The sequence below is a fragment of the Microcebus murinus genome, chromosome 8 (genome assembly GCF_040939455.1).
Source record: "Microcebus murinus isolate Inina chromosome 8, M.murinus_Inina_mat1.0, whole genome shotgun sequence".
Classification (NCBI taxonomy): Eukaryota; Metazoa; Chordata; class Mammalia; order Primates; family Cheirogaleidae; genus Microcebus; species Microcebus murinus.
Window position 1 is genome coordinate 44,857,255 of NC_134111.1, and position 17,573 is coordinate 44,874,827.

General features: G+C 35.0%; 1 protein-coding gene across 3 annotated transcripts in view; it reads left to right on the plus strand.

Annotated features, from left to right (window-relative positions):
* LOC105869407 (sodium channel protein type 2 subunit alpha) overlaps positions 1-17,573 on the plus strand; it is a 129,880-nt gene that overhangs the window by 48,981 nt on the left and 63,326 nt on the right. For 2 of the 3 annotated variants that reach the window (XM_076005611.1, XM_076005612.1), the window contains exons 4-11: positions 9,137-9,227; positions 9,938-10,066; positions 10,645-10,736; positions 11,626-11,898; positions 13,336-13,399; positions 14,949-15,090; positions 15,229-15,435; positions 16,820-17,107. In XM_076005611.1, the coding sequence (XP_075861726.1) occupies positions 9,137-9,227; positions 9,938-10,066; positions 10,645-10,736; positions 11,626-11,898; positions 13,336-13,399; positions 14,949-15,090; positions 15,229-15,435; positions 16,820-17,107 (1,286 nt within the window). Of the gene's footprint in view, positions 1-9,136; positions 9,228-9,937; positions 10,067-10,457; positions 10,550-10,644; positions 10,737-11,625; positions 11,899-13,335; positions 13,400-14,948; positions 15,091-15,228; positions 15,436-16,819; positions 17,108-17,573 lie in introns of all 3 variants that reach the window. The other variant, XM_076005613.1, reaches the window with a different exon arrangement.

Below are 17,573 nucleotides of genomic sequence, written 5' to 3' on the forward strand. Positions count from 1 at the left end.
GATATCAATGTATTTTTATTTGATATTTATGTTTTAAGATTTAGTAATTTCTTATGCATTATCTTAGGAAATACTGTTTTCTTACTTCTGTTTTTCAAATAAGAGACTCAGTTGCACACGGAGGAAAAAAATGTCTTTGAGTTAGCATTAGAAAGAATAATAAAGTTGGAATTTATATTTGGGTCTCCTGAATTATAAATTATGATCAATTATTATGTTTCAAGTATTTATAATCTGTGCACTGAGTAAATCTTTCCATAAAGTATTTATTATATTTTTAAATAATTGTATGTTCCTTATATAAACATAATTTATAAAATTATAGGAAAAATTCAGAGTTATGCTCTAATCTAGTAGGTACTGGGAGAATATGTATTGAATAAATAAATGAGTAATAAAACAGACATTAGAAAATCAGATATAAAACAAACAAGTGAAAAAAGAATGGATCAGAAAAATTTATTTCTGCATGTGAATGATAGGATGAAATTAAGAAAACCCAATATTTTTTTAAAAGCAGATGTTTGATTTAAAACTTTTATGAGATCATGTATTTTTTTGAAAATTTCAGGAGAGCTATTGTTTCTACTTACAAAAAAATCCTAGGACATTGTGAATCCCAATTTAAGACCCCTGGAAAGGAGACTCCTAGTGGTAGATGGTAAGGTTTTAGAAATTGTGATCAGAGAATCTGTCTTCAAGCTATTGAAGACATAGTTTATGCTGGGATAAATCCAGATACAACTTGAATTTGAGGCCTTGTGTTTGCTTCCCAAAAGAAAGAACTCAATCTCCAAAGGCCAAAGTTGTTAGGAGGCCTACAATGATGCATGTCGATATATGAAGCCAACCAGGTAAATCTATTAAGTTATGCCCAGTTGAACTGTTGACTGTCCTAGAAGCTTACAAATTGCCATAGCCACAAATTTCTTGCAATGTAGAAAATTAGATTTTTAAAAAATCTCTAATTTCCCAAATTAAAATATATTTCAGATGTCTCATCTTGGTGTGGAGCTATAAGAAAAGAAAAGGCAGGTGTGCTACTATTCCAAGATAGATAAGTCTTTCAAAGTCTTTTGGTGATACTGGCCCAATTGATCATTGATCCTAGTAAACTTGGATGTATATAATGCGGTAGTTTCTAATTTCATTTCATAATGATTTTGTCCTTTATTCTTTACAATGCAAACCCTAAACTCAAATCTTGGTTTTTAGACTTCAAATGTAGTGCCCTTTATTGTAAGTTAAAAATGCTTAGAGATGATCATGGTAAGTTTGTACATAATTGGGAGATCATTTTGTATTTATTATCATTAATTTATGCATAGCAAAAGGCCATTCACAATAAAGAAATTTGTATTTTAAAACTGGAACTCTATTTCCAACAAAAAGCCTGACTTGTTTCCTAAGGAGCTCTTACCATTGTTAGGATCTGTTGTATATCAAATTAGCTTTGTTTTTTGATTTTGGCAGTATAAGAAGTTATGCTTATGATATTTTTACCAGGGCATATTTTGAAAACTGAAAATACTTTGGAGGTGCCTGGTATCTTGTTTGATATTTAAATAAAACATGATTACATTTTCTAGATAGCAAACAAGTTAAAAATAATCCGTGTTCCTAAAATCTCTCCCAGAGTTTTAAATGTGTTTCATCTCAGGTTTTATTATTTAAACTTAATATATGCACACCCTTCTTCTTTATTTTGCATTTGTTATCATTCATTTGCAAATACTTACTGAATACCTACCAAGTGGCAGATATTCTTATAAGCATTTGGATGGAACATTGAACCGAACAAAGTCCCTGCTCTCACGTAGTTACATTCATGCTGGGTATGTTTGGGAGGAGAAAGACAATAAACAAATAAATCATATGGAAGTAGTGATAAGTGCTACTAAGAAACATAAATCTGTGTAAAGGGGAAGAGTAAAAAGGTGTCGTGTTTTGGGTTGTATGTTCAGGAAAGTCCTCTCTGAAAAGATTCAATTTGAGCAGAGATCTGAAGGAAGTGAGGGAGAAAGACTTGGAAATCTCGGGGACAGTCAGTTCAGGGGGAACAGCAAGTAAGAAGGTAAAGTCTGAAGGTGGACTTGCCCCTGGAATGTTCCAGAATCAGCAAGGAGACCTGAGTGGCTGGAGCAGAGAAGGAAAGGCAGGGAGCAGAGGCGATAAGGTCAGTGAGAGTGGAAGTCAGGGGCTGAAGTTGTGGGTGAGGTGAGGTGCGTTGTAGTGAGGACACCAAATTTACTCTGCATGAGATGAGGAGAGATGACGGTTTTCAGCAGAAGAGTGTCACAACCTGACTCACATTTTCACAAGATCACTCTGGCTGCTCTGTAGAGAATAGGCTGTATGTGGGGGGGAAAAGCAGTAGCAAGGAGATAGACGGGGGCCGACTGTCATTATGAAGGCAAGAGATGATGGTAGCTTGGACTATGGCGGAAACAATGAGAGTGGTAAAATGTCATCAAATTTAGATATATTTTGCAGAAAGAGCTGGTGGGATTTGCTGAGCAGTTGGATGTGGGGTATAAGGGAATGAGAGGCACTAAGGATGACTGCATGTGTTTAGTCTGGTCAAAAAAGAAAAAAGAAGTTGCTCTTGACGGATCTTGGGGGAACTGGAATGGAGCAATTTGGTGGATAAAATCAAGAGTCTGGCTTTAAATATGTTCTGTTTGAGACACCTATTGGACATCCAGTGGAGGCGTTAGGGAGTTAGATGGATATGCAGATCTGGACTTCAGGACAGTGTTGAGCTGGAGGTGTCCAACTTTGGGAGGTGTCAGCATATAGATGATATATGAAGTCATGACACTGAATTAGGCTGCCAAAAAGTGGAGACACGACAAATTACACAACTAATGCTGAGCTATCTATCATTCACAAATAGTAGGAAAGTGAAAAACATAGGTTTTGGTATCAGAAAGCCTGGTTAAACTCCATCTCTGAAATTTACCTTTTAGTTATGTGACCTTGGGCCAAGTTACTCCAGTGGTTTTGAATCTTAGTTTCTCCATCTGTAAAATTATAATCATAGTTTAGACATCCATAATAATAAAATGTGTGATAAATATCTAGCACCAGGACCCATGAGTAGTACTTGATAGGTACTTGTTAGAGGTACCTATGACAGCTGTTCTTGGTAGTAGCCACAATTCTAGCAGCAACTGCTGCAAGATTTGCAAAAACACATTTCTCATATTGCATAAGGAATTGCACAAAGCACGACTCTGTTCTGGCTTGTCTTTGTAAACAAAGTGTATATATAGCATCAAAGTTTGGGGCAGTAGTTAATCAAAACACAATGTAGTCAGTCTCAACTGTCTCATTTTGCAGTTGAGTTAATTGAGGCCCAGAGATGTTTAGTCTCTTTTTAAAGCTACATTTTCTGTCAGTGGTAGAGCTAAAACTTCAGACCAGATCTTCTGGTTCTCAGCCCAGTGTTCTTTGCATTTCCCATCCAATAGAAGAAAATGGATTTTTAACCCCCCAGATATAATGCACTGGGGGCATCACCAATGTTCCTGTGTCTATGTATTTCAAATGTTCTTTTCAGTGGCTCAAACTTAACTAATTCACTAAATAAGAAATACCTTCCTTGCTCATCCCAAATTTATATGGTATTCATATCGAAATTTAAAAAATCCTGTTTTTCCATGGAAAGAACTACAAAGGTCTATCCCAAGGAGGTGATACAACTTAATTTCTCTTCTCTGCGTTTAGTGTTTAGAAGTTAATACCTAGTTGTCTACTGGTAAACAGAAGTTTGTTGATATTAAAATTAAGTCAAGAGTTAACAGTATATATGTGATACTTAGTATTACTGCTGGCTCTGAAATATATATTGATATGTAGAAAGAGGTTTATCCTACTCTGTTTTGAATTCCCCATTTTTGCATTAGAACACCTCTAACATAAAACTATCTTCCCTCATCAGTTTACATATGTTAAAAATTCCTTGGCAACTTCTCTGAATATTATGTCATTACAAAATCTCTGAACAGAGTACAATGTCTTTCTCTTCCTTATGAATAACAAAGAAATACCCTACGTTTTTATGTCCAATAAATTACTAGTGCTAATAAAAAAATAACAGATTATTATCTTAGTGGATAGTGACAGTATACTATTATCCACATTTATATGAGCCTCAAAGAATTAAACAACTTGCTGAAGCCCACATGGCTGATAAAGGATATATCTGATCCATGCTTCATTGCATTAAAGCTCGTGCTGCTTCATCCTAAATCCATGGATATGGAGGTGGGTGTGTCAGAGCTTTAATGATCCTGGCTTCATATTAAGGGCTACTTAAGCTGTTTTCAATATAAACTTAAAGAAGTTTTTCCTCAACATATACACATGGGAAATATTTTACATTTGCCAACTGGCAAGTTAGCATCAATCAATAGGTTAACCTACTTTTATTAATACCTGGTATAAAAAATTAATACATTTTAATAGATTAAAAAGATCTTTTTTTCTCCTGATAGTATATGAAGTTCATCTGCCTCTGTTTTATTTAATATAGCAAAGCTTTTAAGGAAGTGCTGTTCCAGGATATGTTGTTTCTTTGAAAAATGTACTTTAGTTTATGCCTTGGTCTATTTACTTAAAAAGCAATATAGGATATATACATTTTGCTAATAGTTCTAGCCCCTTGAAATCTGCCTTGATGTGGGTACTTTTTCAATGCATAGTGTCACCAAAGCAAAATTAATACCCATATTATGTTTTTCATATGTGAATATTTCTTATGATTATCTGAAACCCTAGCAGTTTAGTCGCTCACAAAAATCCAGGAATTTGAAAATTATGGGATTGATGAAATAAATGAATACTGATTAATAAAGTTAATGGATTTTGAAACATTTTATCTAGAGATACCTATTTTATATCACAAATATGAAAATCTGACTTTAGTTATCTACTGTTTTGTCTTAAAAGTGAAATAGATTTGTTTTTAAGTGTCTGTTAGGATTTTAAATGCATACTTTATTATTAAAATGATAGTAATACAATGCAGAAAACAAATGTTTTTTAGAATAATGCTTTATTACCTGTGACTTAGTAGAAAATTATCATTATTTCTATTGTTAATTAATATTGAAATATATATTTTACTTTAATATATAATGAAATCCTATCATTAAAGTGAATAAATATTTTTAAGTGCCATAAAACCATGATTGAGTTCATTACATGACATATATTTCATGAGGCTGTTAATTTCCACCTTATATTTATCCTATATCTTAACCTTCCAAAAATTACAGAAACTTGTATCCACAATATATGTGAAAACAAATTTCATGCTGTATTTTGTTCCAGATCACTAAGCATATCATCCAAAACTATTAAAAAGGAAAAATATTATTCCATTTAGTAATAAATTAATTGCAAAACTGACTTCATTCAATAGTCAATTGATAGTATGTGAAATGGTGGAAATAGTGGTAAATAATACAGACATGATCCCTACCATCATAAAGTTCATAGACTGGTAGAAAAGATCAATATTAAAATTTGTCAGTGGAGGAATGGCATAAGGTGCTCCAGGGATGTATAACTGGTAGACCTAAACAGGTTAATGTGAATATTAAAGGAAAAGTATGAGTTGGCAACAGTGAAGTAAAGAGCATTTCCAGGGAGAAGAGTTGGCCTTCGCAAGACCTTGACTTAAGAAAGAGTACACAAAACATTCGTAACATTCAATGACCTAAAATAATCACAATATTATCAGGATGGGGATAGTGCAATGAAGAGAAAATAGGATGAACCTGGAGAAGTAGACAAGGGTCAGATTCAGAATCTTGACTGTATGTTAAAGATGTTTGATCATCACCCTAAAAGTGGAAGAAAGGTACCAAAATAATCCAAATTACATTTACAATGGTCATCTTGGTGCAGTATGTAGAATAGGTTGGAAGGAGTCAAACATGAATTCAGAAACACCAGTTGAGAGAAAACTGCAATAATCTAGATGGACCGTTAGATTTGATGTTAGTCTTGAAGGACACTTGGACCATGAAAGGATATGGGGATGGAAAAACAGTGGGGATTGAATACAGAAATAGCAGGCAAAATTAACAATATTTGGTGTTAACTTGGATGTGTAGGTCTAAGGAGAAAGAGAAATACAAGATTGCTCCTAGATCCCTGGCTAGATCATGTGGCATTTTGTAAGATACAGAGCTGTTAAAGGAGCAGTATTTAGCAGCAGGAACAGAGGGGTAGGGTGAAAAGATTTTTAATTCAGTTTACAACTACATTTTTTTTAATGATTTTGAAGTGTCGATGAGATATCCAAGTGCTGACATCATACGCACAATTGTGTGTGTGGAATTCAGAAGAAAGACCTCGCCTGGGGAGAAGTATTTGGGATTGATGGGTACACGAATGGTTATGCTTGTTGAGCTATGTTTGTTGATGACTCATACTAGGATGAGGAGAGCAGAAGAGGGAAAGATGATTTAGATATCCATGTCTTTCTTCTTTAAAAGGAAAATGCAACATTTCAAAGGATATAGAGAAATTGGTGCCCCAAGGCATGGAGAAACCAGGGAATTGGGAACTCATGAAAGCAAAGGGAAGAGAAGTTAAGGCAAAAGGGAGAAATCATCTTTGTCGAAGGCTGCAAAAAAAGCAAGTCAAATAAGAGCTCAAAATTATTCTTTTGTTTTTGTGAGACAACGTGAAGATGTTTGTCATCTTTAGAAAGAAAAGCTCACGAGCTGAGGATGTGACAGAGGAAAAGAAAGATAAACGACTCTTTCAAGAAGTTTGGCTGTGAAATGGAGAAGGGAGGTAGGGTTCTAAGTAGTTAAAGAGGTTGTGAGTTATAGGAGAGAATTCTCCACCCTCCACCCACCTCCCCCCCAAGATAGGAGAGACTTAAGCAAGTTCGGGTTGACAGGAAGAGGCCAATAGAGTGGGAGATATTAAAGATAAGAGAAAGAAGAGATAAGGATTGCTGAAGTATTGCAGAAAGGTGGAAAGTATCCCCAGTATGTGTGGAGGGATTGACGACTTTCCCACTGTGACAGGAAGGAGGAAAGGATAGATCCCATTGCTGAGAGGTTTGTTGCTTAGGGGGTGAGAAGTGAAGATATGCCAGTATGATGCTACCTCTTTTCTCTTGTGAAGTAGGAAATAAGATCATCAGCTTGAAATACAGAGGGAACGAAGAAGAGGGTTGGAAACTGGGGGAAAGTGGAGAATATTTGAAGTTGTCTTTGCAGAGAGTAAGAGGTGCAGTAAAGTGGAAAAATACAGGACTGTGTTGAGGACCATCGAGGTTGGTGACCAGACATTTAGAGTGGTGCCAATCTGCCAAGGGACGTTCTTTTCCTCACTAGGGCCTGGGCTAGTTGGCAAAGAGGATCCTGCGGTTTCATACACTAATAGCAGTGCATCATTAATTTTACATTATTTTTTGTTTGTGTTTAGGAATAAAGGAAAACTATGTATTCCTTCTTTGAAATGGTGTTTTTCTGTGTTCTCTAGATTGTAGTGCCCTCGTGTGGCTGATCCACATCAATTACTTATGACTGTTTTCATGTGGATGCATTTGAACAAGCTGAGAATGAAGTATGAGCTTTATAGCACTGCTACTGAAAATTTAAAAAAAAATCAATTATTGCTTTGACTATAACCAGTTATAGATGCAAAGAAAATTCCTTTCTAGATTAACAGAATACTGGCTACTCACTGTCCTCTTGTACTGCTCCTGAAATCGTGTCCATATTTTGTTATGTGTAAGTAATATGATGATTTGTAACAAAAGATAAAAGAGTAGGAAGGAATATGAATAGCATTTATTCCCTCTCTGAGATTTTTATAATTGTGTCTAAATTTGCTTCCTTGCATAATAATTGTAACTGAATCTTTATTCTTTTAATTTTTTTTTTGAGACAGGATCTCCCTTTATCACCCAGTCTGGAGTGCAGTGGTGTGATCATAGCTCACTGCAATCCCCAACCCCTGGGCTCAAGTGATCCTCTTGCCTCAGCCTCCTGAGTCGCTGGGACTATAGACATGCAATACAACACCAGCTAATTTTTAAATTTTTTTGTAGAGATGGGGTCTTACTTTGTTGTCCAGGCTGATCTTGGACTCCTAGCCTCAAGTGATTCTCCTGTCTTGGCCTCCAAAAGTGCTGAGATTACAGGCATGGGCCACTGTGCATGACTTGAATCTTTATTGTGCTTTTTATTAAATTGAAAGAAAATCATTTCAATTGTCTGACTACTGAATATTTTCTTAAACAGGTTTTATTTACTGTTTATTCAATGTAAAGGAAAGCGAAGGACATTTGCTATACATACATAGGCAAAGTGGGATAGGGTGCAACAAACCTGATATTTGTTTTTTGTTTTTTTTTTCGATATTTGTTATAAACAGTGTTCTCTATGCTTCAGGAAGTAAGGAAAGTAATTTATTGAGCATCTACTATGTATCATGTCAATTAAACTGTAGGAGACTTAATATATTCTAACTAATTTGATCCTCATAGCAATCTTCTCAAATTATTTTTTCTTTCTTTTATAGCCAAGTGAACTGAGATTCAAGGAAGTTGGCCTCAGTTACAAACCCAAGAAATGACATCACTAACACCTGCCATCTTCCCTCACAATTCAGAATTTTATGAGCAATTACAGTATATTACATGCTCTATTTAGAAAGGACCTTATTATAAGACATTCTACTGTGGTGACCCTTAGCATGCAGTTATAATGCATGTAATTAATTACTTGAATTCTCTTGTTGAATTTTCTTCAGGATTTACATACATGCTGAGCTTGCAGTTCCGTTGTTCAGTTGAATCTGTCATTAAGGGAACTAAAATTGATAAATTATTCACCAATAAACTCATTTCTTTGCATTTAATTTTTTAATCACTGAAAGTACCTAACTAGCCTCAAAATAGTTGATGATTGGCCATTAGGCATGATCTAGATTTGGAGTTGTTGAATTACAGAAAAATTTTTAAAAGTCAACATTAAAATGATAAGTAGCATAAAATAATAATAAGCATGAAAATTTTAAGCTTTATGGTGGTGAAGGCATGGTGGTGCATGAAAGTGAGATTGCTCCATTGAACTTTGTCTTCCTTGACGAGATTCTTCTACTTTATTCAATGTGCTCATTATGTGCACTATTCTTACCAACTGTGTATTTATGACCATGAGTAACCCTCCAGACTGGACAAAGAATGTGGAGTAAGTAGAAAATTAAAAATTTCCATATTGACATTCGTTTATGTTTCAAATTGTCCTTTGTAACATCTTGAGACCTCATCAATTCCTTTAACAAATCATGCTTGCTACTCTAAACCAGGCACTTAATCAAGTTTATTTTAACCACTAATTTCCTCTAGAACAAAGCTTAGTAGCTCAAATTACTACACTGGTTTGACTGTTAATATTTTAGCCCTTTATTTTTCTTGTGTGTCTTATGCTCTTTTGAAGAACACCAGTGATTTGATAAAAATTATACCTAGTTTGTATGTTCCTTTTCTAATAGCTATCACAGTTCTATGTTTTACTAGTATATATTTCATGGCTCTTAATGATACATGCTTCATGAAACACAAATCCTTTGTTCATTTTAGGATTAATACCTTTTTGCTTAAATCAGAGTGAGAGCCAGTGTATTTCAGAAAATATCTTCATATAGACTGATATTATTTGTATCCTTTAAATTAATTAATGTGGAAAGTACAATATTCATTTATTTACAGTCATTGAGAATGTCTTTTGGAATTTAATGTTTCTTTTTGCCTTAAGCCCCACCTAAGATCTATATCATAGGAAGACCAATATGGAAACTCCCAATTTTTGTTTGCTGTTTAAATCTCCTTTAAGATATGTACATATACATATAAATTAACTACTAGATCTTTAATGTGAGCATGGCTATTTTCTCTCAGGTACACCTTTACAGGAATTTATACTTTTGAATCACTTATTAAAATACTTGCAAGGGGCTTTTGTTTAGAAGATTTCACATTTCTCCGGGATCCATGGAATTGGTTGGATTTCACAGTCATTACCTTTGCGTAAGTATCTTAATACATTTTCTATCCTGGAAGAGTAACTCATTGGTGGGAGCCTATAATATACTTCTCCTTGGTGGCTTCCCTTGACAGATCAAGCATTTTTCTTACTTATCATGTAAATTTGGAATATTTTTCTTCCAATCATATCATTCAGTTTGAAGAAATTAGGAATTATCATAGTAAATTACATGGCTTTGTTTTCAATTAGCACTGTAAAGTAATTAAAATAAAGTTTCTCGAATAACAGGGATTATGATTGATGACGATGCCATTTTTCTCTTGATTGGGAAATTTGATGGCAACACTCATTGAAGTTGAAAAGGTCTTGATGAAAGACCAACGTAGACTTAGATTTCCCTAAATTCTGAATAACTCTGATTTAATTCTACAGGTATGTAACAGAATTTGTAAACCTAGGCAATGTTTCAGCTCTTCGAACTTTCAGAGTCTTGAGAGCTTTGAAAACTATTTCTGTAATTCCAGGTAAGAAGAAAGTGGTATAAGGTGGTAGGCCCCTTATATCTCCAACTGTTTCTTGTGTTCTGTCATTGTGTTTGTGTGTGAACTCCCTATTACAGATATGTGACAGAGTTTGTGGACCTGGGCAATGTCTCAGCGTTGAGAACATTCAGAGTTCTCCGAGCATTGAAAACAATTTCAGTCATTCCAGGTGAGAGCTAGGTTAAACACCGAGGCTGACTTTAGCTGCATTGGTGCTACAATCACAGCTTTTGTGCAGAAGCCTTGTTGCTTGTCGCATATCGCAAATAAATATGTAAAAAAGCAAGAATCGGTACATCATATTTTGGATGGATTTGATTCTTGGCTTTTTACTAGTTGCTTTCTTTAAAACTGATCTAAATCAGCCTTTGAGTTTAACAAGTTTTGCATGAGGCATTTGCAGTAACAGGCTACATGGTTTGCATTCTATAACATCAAGCTTTTCGCATAGAAGCTAAACTATGAGATATTCAGGTTGATGCAAATTTGACCATTTAGACCTAAAACTGGCAATCTTTTTAACTGCAGATAAATAAAATGAAAGAGCAAGAGCAAGGAATAGCATGAGTGCTGCATGGGGCTCAGTTTTCAGATGTCTTCCTTTTTTAACCCATACTTAAGCTTGCAGATTCACAAATATATAGCCTCATAATTCAATGACTTCCAGATTTCTTGCTATTCTATCCATATAGACTTTTCTAAAACCAATGAGGGGTTAGAGAGTAAGACATCTGCAAATAAAAGCAAAATATTTACACAAGGTTGATGTTTAAGCATGAATAACAAAATCATTTCTTTTGCTCTAAGGAGTGTTTGGAAATACACATTTGGTCCGTTTCCATTCACAATTTTCTAATGAACGTACAAATTCTGCTTTCATTCATTTTCACCAGCTAGCAGGCTTTTCATGAAAATGTTATTCAACCACAAACATTAAACTAATATTGTTGGCATTCTGCATGACATTTTTATTTTCCAGGACAAGCTCATGATATTTGTACTGGTAAAGAAGCTGTTGAATAGTATATTTAAATTCTTCCCTCTGATTTTATTTGTAGGCCTGAAGACCATTGTGGGGGCCCTGATTCAGTCAGTGAAGAAGCTTTCTGATGTCATGATCCTGACTGTGTTCTGTCTGAGCGTGTTTGCGCTAATAGGACTGCAGCTGTTCATGGGCAACCTGCGTAATAAATGTTTGCAATGGCCCCCAGATAATTCTTCCTTTGAAATAAATATCACTTCCTTCTTTAATAACTCATTGGATGGGAATGGTACCGTTTTTAATCGGACAATCAGCATGTTTAACTGGGATGACTATATTGAGGACAAAAGTAAGATATACTCTTTTAACCATTAAGTTGTTTAGTTCTTTAAATATTATAAACTATATATAGTGGAAATTATCTCAATTTTGATGTGATCCAAATGACCTAGACTACCTTAAGATGACTTAATGCATGTAATGGAGAAATCAAATGATACCATACTCTTTTTTTCTTATCTAAATCAATTGATAAGGTAAAAGTTACCATTTGAAAATGCGTTATCTTCTCCAAAGCTAGGGGTTGAAAGTAATTCCATTTGCTGTATAAACAAAAATATTTATTTGGTAGGCATTGATCAGGCATTTTCAGCCATCTTAATAAATAAATCAGTAGTTTGAACTGTTTGGTGTATTCTGCTGAAATGTGTTAAGAAAACAGGGGAAAATATTAATAATTCAGCCCTTCTTGGTTGACTCAACATATGTATTGAGTACATATAATGTATTTGGAGATAGAGAAGATGAAACCAAGATGAAATCAGAATTTGTGTACTCATCAGAGAGTTAAGCAATCCTGATTCATCCATTCACTAATTGATATTCCACTTGTCCCTTTGGTGTCAGTCACTGTATTATAGTTGTTTATCAATATAGTTTGACTTTATTTTAGGCATAAGTATCAGAATCAACTTATTGATGCCATATACTTCAGAATAATTTCCTATCATCGAATCCAGACCCACTGTCAATTTTCTTATGTGTATGTGTGTGTGTTTGTATGTGAATATATAAATATATACGTTAGTTTGTGTGTGTATGTTTCCTGAGATTATCTATGCAATTAATTAAAGTCATATGCAAATCATACCCTGAAAATAAAAACCAGATATACTTAGACTACATATATCTTCAAAGAAGCAAGTTTATCTTGAACATTTGAAAGGTAGAAATCAAGCAAAAACCCAAAACAAAACATTTATTTACAGCATCATGAGAGGGAACAAATACTTAAACCTACTTCTCACAGGAAATTAAGTTAAAATTGTCAGGAAAAAAAAATGTGTGAATCTATTTTGAGTCCAGGCAAAAAGTATTTGTAAAGTAAAATTTTATTTGCATGGAAGGATTCAGAAACAACAAGGCTTCCCTCTCTCTCACTTTTTGTGCCAAGCCAGCAGTCTTATTTCGCAGCTCTTTCTTGAAGTATCCCAAGCAATTTGGGTTTGTATTTGCAATAAATATCGACGTGAGAATGCTATAATAGTTGATCCTTCTGAAAAAATGTATTTTAAAAGTAGATTTTCTAAACATTTATGTAATCCAAAATGTTATATTTTGATATTTATTTGATATTATGAAAATCTTTTCACTTAGCGCTATATATCCTTATTTTATCCATTTCATTATGAATGGAAATATTCGTAAGCTCTGTTACCTAAACACAATGGCTGGAATGTTTTACAGGCTTTTTAATGATTCTTTCTCTTCCTTACTCTTTAAATAGGTCACTTTTATTTTTTGGAAGGGCAAAATGATGCTCTGCTTTGTGGCAACAGCTCAGATGCAGGGTAAGTAATGCTTCCTACTGGATTTCAGTCCACACTGCTCCAACAGCCTCAATAACCTGCCACCTCCCACCCACCTGGTCACTCCTCATTCAAAGCCCTCCATAAATTCCACCTCACACTGGCTCTCAGAATAGCTGGGGTAAGTGTGGATTCTCACCTCCCTCTCACACTCATATGCAGCAATTATTTTTCCATATTAGGTCACATCTAATCCTCCAAATTAGCTCAGTGGAAAATAAAGAGCAAAGCAGCACATAGACATAAGAAGATTAAGTTAATAGAATTCATAAGCACATACTTTTATAAGCGTGATATTTTATATATTCTAGTGTGATCTCCATGGCTTAAAAGGTGAGTTCTCCAAAGATAATGTATACATCTGAGGCATGGTGAATGTATATGTTTAGCATGTTTTAGCAAAGTGCTAAAGAGCATAGATGGACAGTCTGCATACATTCAGACTTTGACTCCACCATATAATGCAACCTCTCCTTGCCTTAGCATCCTCGTATGACAAATGTGTACAATAATAGTAGGGTTTCTGTGAGGATTAAGTGGATTAATGAATGTATAGTTATTAGAACACTCAATAAATGTTTTTAATTATTATTATGGACATCGTGCAAATGTTTGTTATTTGAAGCATTGTACAGCTAAAGCCTAGGAAAATTCAGAGAAATAGTTACATTTCCCTAATGGCCAAGGTTTTAGAATCATAGACAAAAATCTAACGTTCTTTCTATGGCAGATGATATTGTAGACACTAGTAACTAATACCTCCAGCAAAATTCCCAGCAATAACAGGCTTGGAATTTGACTCCTATGGTCAACATTATGCTGTCTTTAAGTAACACAGACTGATTGCAATTCTTTGTCTGTACTGTACTGGTGTTTACATTCAATATCGTCTTGAATGTTCGCAAATTTGTGAAGCAGATTCTGTTATTAGCCCTTTCTTACATACAAGGCACTCAAAAATTAGCAAGTTAAGAAACTTATCTAAGATCATTCATCTCAGAAGTGTCAAGCATGACATTGAGGCCAGGTCTGCTTGATCTTTGAGGTCATACTAGGAAATACTTAAGGTCATACTAAGGTCATACTAGGTCCTCACTACACAGAGTCATTCCCTTCTTTCAGTGTGCCTCTGCTCATCCTTTCTTCACCTCTTTGCCCTGCCTCACACTTAAACATTTCAACTTCAAGACATCTTCAGTGAAAATCAACTTTTTCCCTATAGACTTATTTATCTCTATAGCCCACAAGTCCCAGAAGATACTAATCATGATATGATTGCTTTTATATGGAGATATAATAAATATAATAATGACAATTCTGAATCACAGAGGAATACACCAAGTAGACTTAATAGATTCTGTTATTATATCAATCAATCCACATAGTGTTGGGTTAAGTGCTGGGTGAGGTGAGAGAAATCAGCTTTCTCTAGTGTTCATATAAAATAGACATTGGTATCTATAAAAACAGGAAAGCCAACTAGCAAACTTGCAGATACTGACTCCCTTCCTTTTCTCTGACCTAATTACAGCCAGTGTCCTGAAGGATACATCTGTGTGAAGGCTGGTAGAAACCCCAACTATGGCTATACAAGCTTTGACACCTTTAGCTGGGCCTTTTTGTCCTTATTTCGTCTCATGACTCAAGACTTCTGGGAAAACCTCTATCAACTGGTGAGAACAGATTAAATGATTTTTCAGGAAAGCATAAAACACTAGATCAAAAGAATTGCTATAGCATTCTTTATAACTTAGAATGTGAGCTTGTAACATCCCATATAAAATTTTTAAAATATCTCTTCCATTTTGCAGACACTACGTGCTGCTGGGAAAACGTACATGATATTTTTTGTGCTGGTTATTTTCTTGGGCTCATTCTACCTTATAAATTTAATCCTGGCTGTGGTGGCCATGGCCTATGAGGAACAGAACCAGGCAACACTGGAAGAGGCTGAACAGAAGGAAGCTGAATTTCAGCAGATGCTTGAACAGTTAAAAAAGCAACAGGAAGAAGCTCAGGTACAGTTAGCAAACTTAGAGCCCCTTTGTTTTTGTTTATCTCAATTCTCTCATGGCAACACTGAGGTCAGTGGCATGGTAGTTGGCATTAGAATCATGTCATATGTGTTTGGTAAGTGTTGGGGCCCTGTTTGATTATTAGGAGATTATTATTTTATTTTGGTGATCATTGACAATGCTAATGACATCAAGACATGGAGAATTATAATTGTTTTATTGACTTCTTTTTTCTCCCTTGTGACTCCTTGAGGAACTTAACTATTAACATCCTCATGTACTCAAACTCCCAAAGTAGATAGAGCTACATGCCCTCAGTTGAAGTATTTTCTAGGAGGAAGAGGAATTCAGTTATAGCTGCTTCTGCATTATAGTCTCGCTCGAAGTAGGCAAGGTCAGAAAACCAGAGCTTTCTAAGAAGATTATTTCATAGAGTCTGGAAAGGCAAAGACCTATTCAATATTTGTTCTCCTCTATATGAAGTGTATAAATGCAGGCTTCTCGGTGGCATAAGAAAGTCACTAGTTTGTAAACGTACTAAAACACTAACCTTCTCTCCTCCTCCCCTGTAAATCCTTTAATTTGGAGTTGATGAGCCTTCAAAATAAGCCAAGAATTATATTTGCTTGGTTTAAATGGTATTAACTAATCCAATTTCCTATTTTTGTCTTTTTTGGGGGGGGTGTTGAATGCAATTCCCTTTTATGACTGAGTATTCTTAAATATGTAAAAAAAAGGTCAGACAAATAAAGTATATTGAGGGAAAAGCAACAACACTGAACACTGTATTTTTTCAAAAACAGTACTATTATAATTTAAAAATTCCTACAGATGCTATGATCTGGGATCCCCTAATACATAATCTATAATATGTCTTTGTTGTGCATTTCTTAGTGAAATACTCGATTGAGAGCAAAGAGAAAAAACTTCATTAAAATACAATATTTGACTGAATTGAGTTAATTCAGACTAGCATTGAAATCCATTGTCAAGTAGAAGTGTGATGCGAGGCAAATGCCTATCAGATTTAAATAGGAAACCTTTAATTTTTGAATTCTTTTCTTCTTAAGATATTGTTCAAATCATAGGAAAAGGTGTTCTTATCTTTGAGTGTCTTGTTCATATTATCAGATAATTAGAAAGCGTGGTGTGTGGCCAGAACTTAGAGGCTTTTTTCATCAAAGTCGCATGTGTCATCTTCCACATGTCTGTTGATTTTATTCTTTGATTGGTCTAATAAGGATGTACTGTTTTCTCAAATATTTAACAGAATGGGAGAACTGGTTTTCAAGATTACCTTCATGATAGTAAAGGTAAATTAAGTGAGAACATAGACAATTTTTTGAAGTTTATATGTGACTACCCCACTCACTTTGTGCCCTTCCAGGCAGCAGCTGCAGCAGCATCTGCTGAATCGAGAGACTTCAGTGGTGCTGGTGGAATAGGAATTTTCTCAGAAAGTTCTTCAGTAGCATCAAAATTGAGCTCTAAGAGTGAAAAAGAGCTGAAAAACAGAAGAAAGAAAAAGAAACAGAAAGAACAGTCTGGAGAAGAAGAGAAGGACGACAAAGTCCGAAAATCTGAATCTGAAGACAGCATAAGAAGAAAAGGCTTCCGTTTTTCCTTAGAAGGAAGCAGGCTGACATATGAAAAGAGATTTTCTTCTCCACACCAGGTAAAGATATTAGACTACATGAATTGTGTTTTCATAAGAATTTATTTTTGTTTAAGAATATGCCAGAATTATATGTGCATGGCACGATGCTTTCAGAGTGGTCGTGATCATCAGTGCTTTGGCTATCACTCCAGGATTTGTGGGTTTTACAACTTTTTGAAATCCTAGAAAGGATATTTTAGATCCCACGGGGCTTTGGAAGATTTGTGGTTTTGAGGTTTTCTTTAAGACTCAAGTATCTTGAGTAAATTTTTCCCATGAGGAATTATCAGCAGATGCTTCCCATTGCTTCTTAGCTACTGTGCACGAATCCAGAGAACTGTGGGTTTTCTGAGTGGCAGATTCCCGGAAGTGGACCAGGGCCTCTTTCAGACCATCTGTGTGGTTGCTTCCATCCACATGCGAATTTCACATGCATAGTACATTTTTCACGGCCTCCTTTTCCAAGAGGAATGGAGCAAATTTT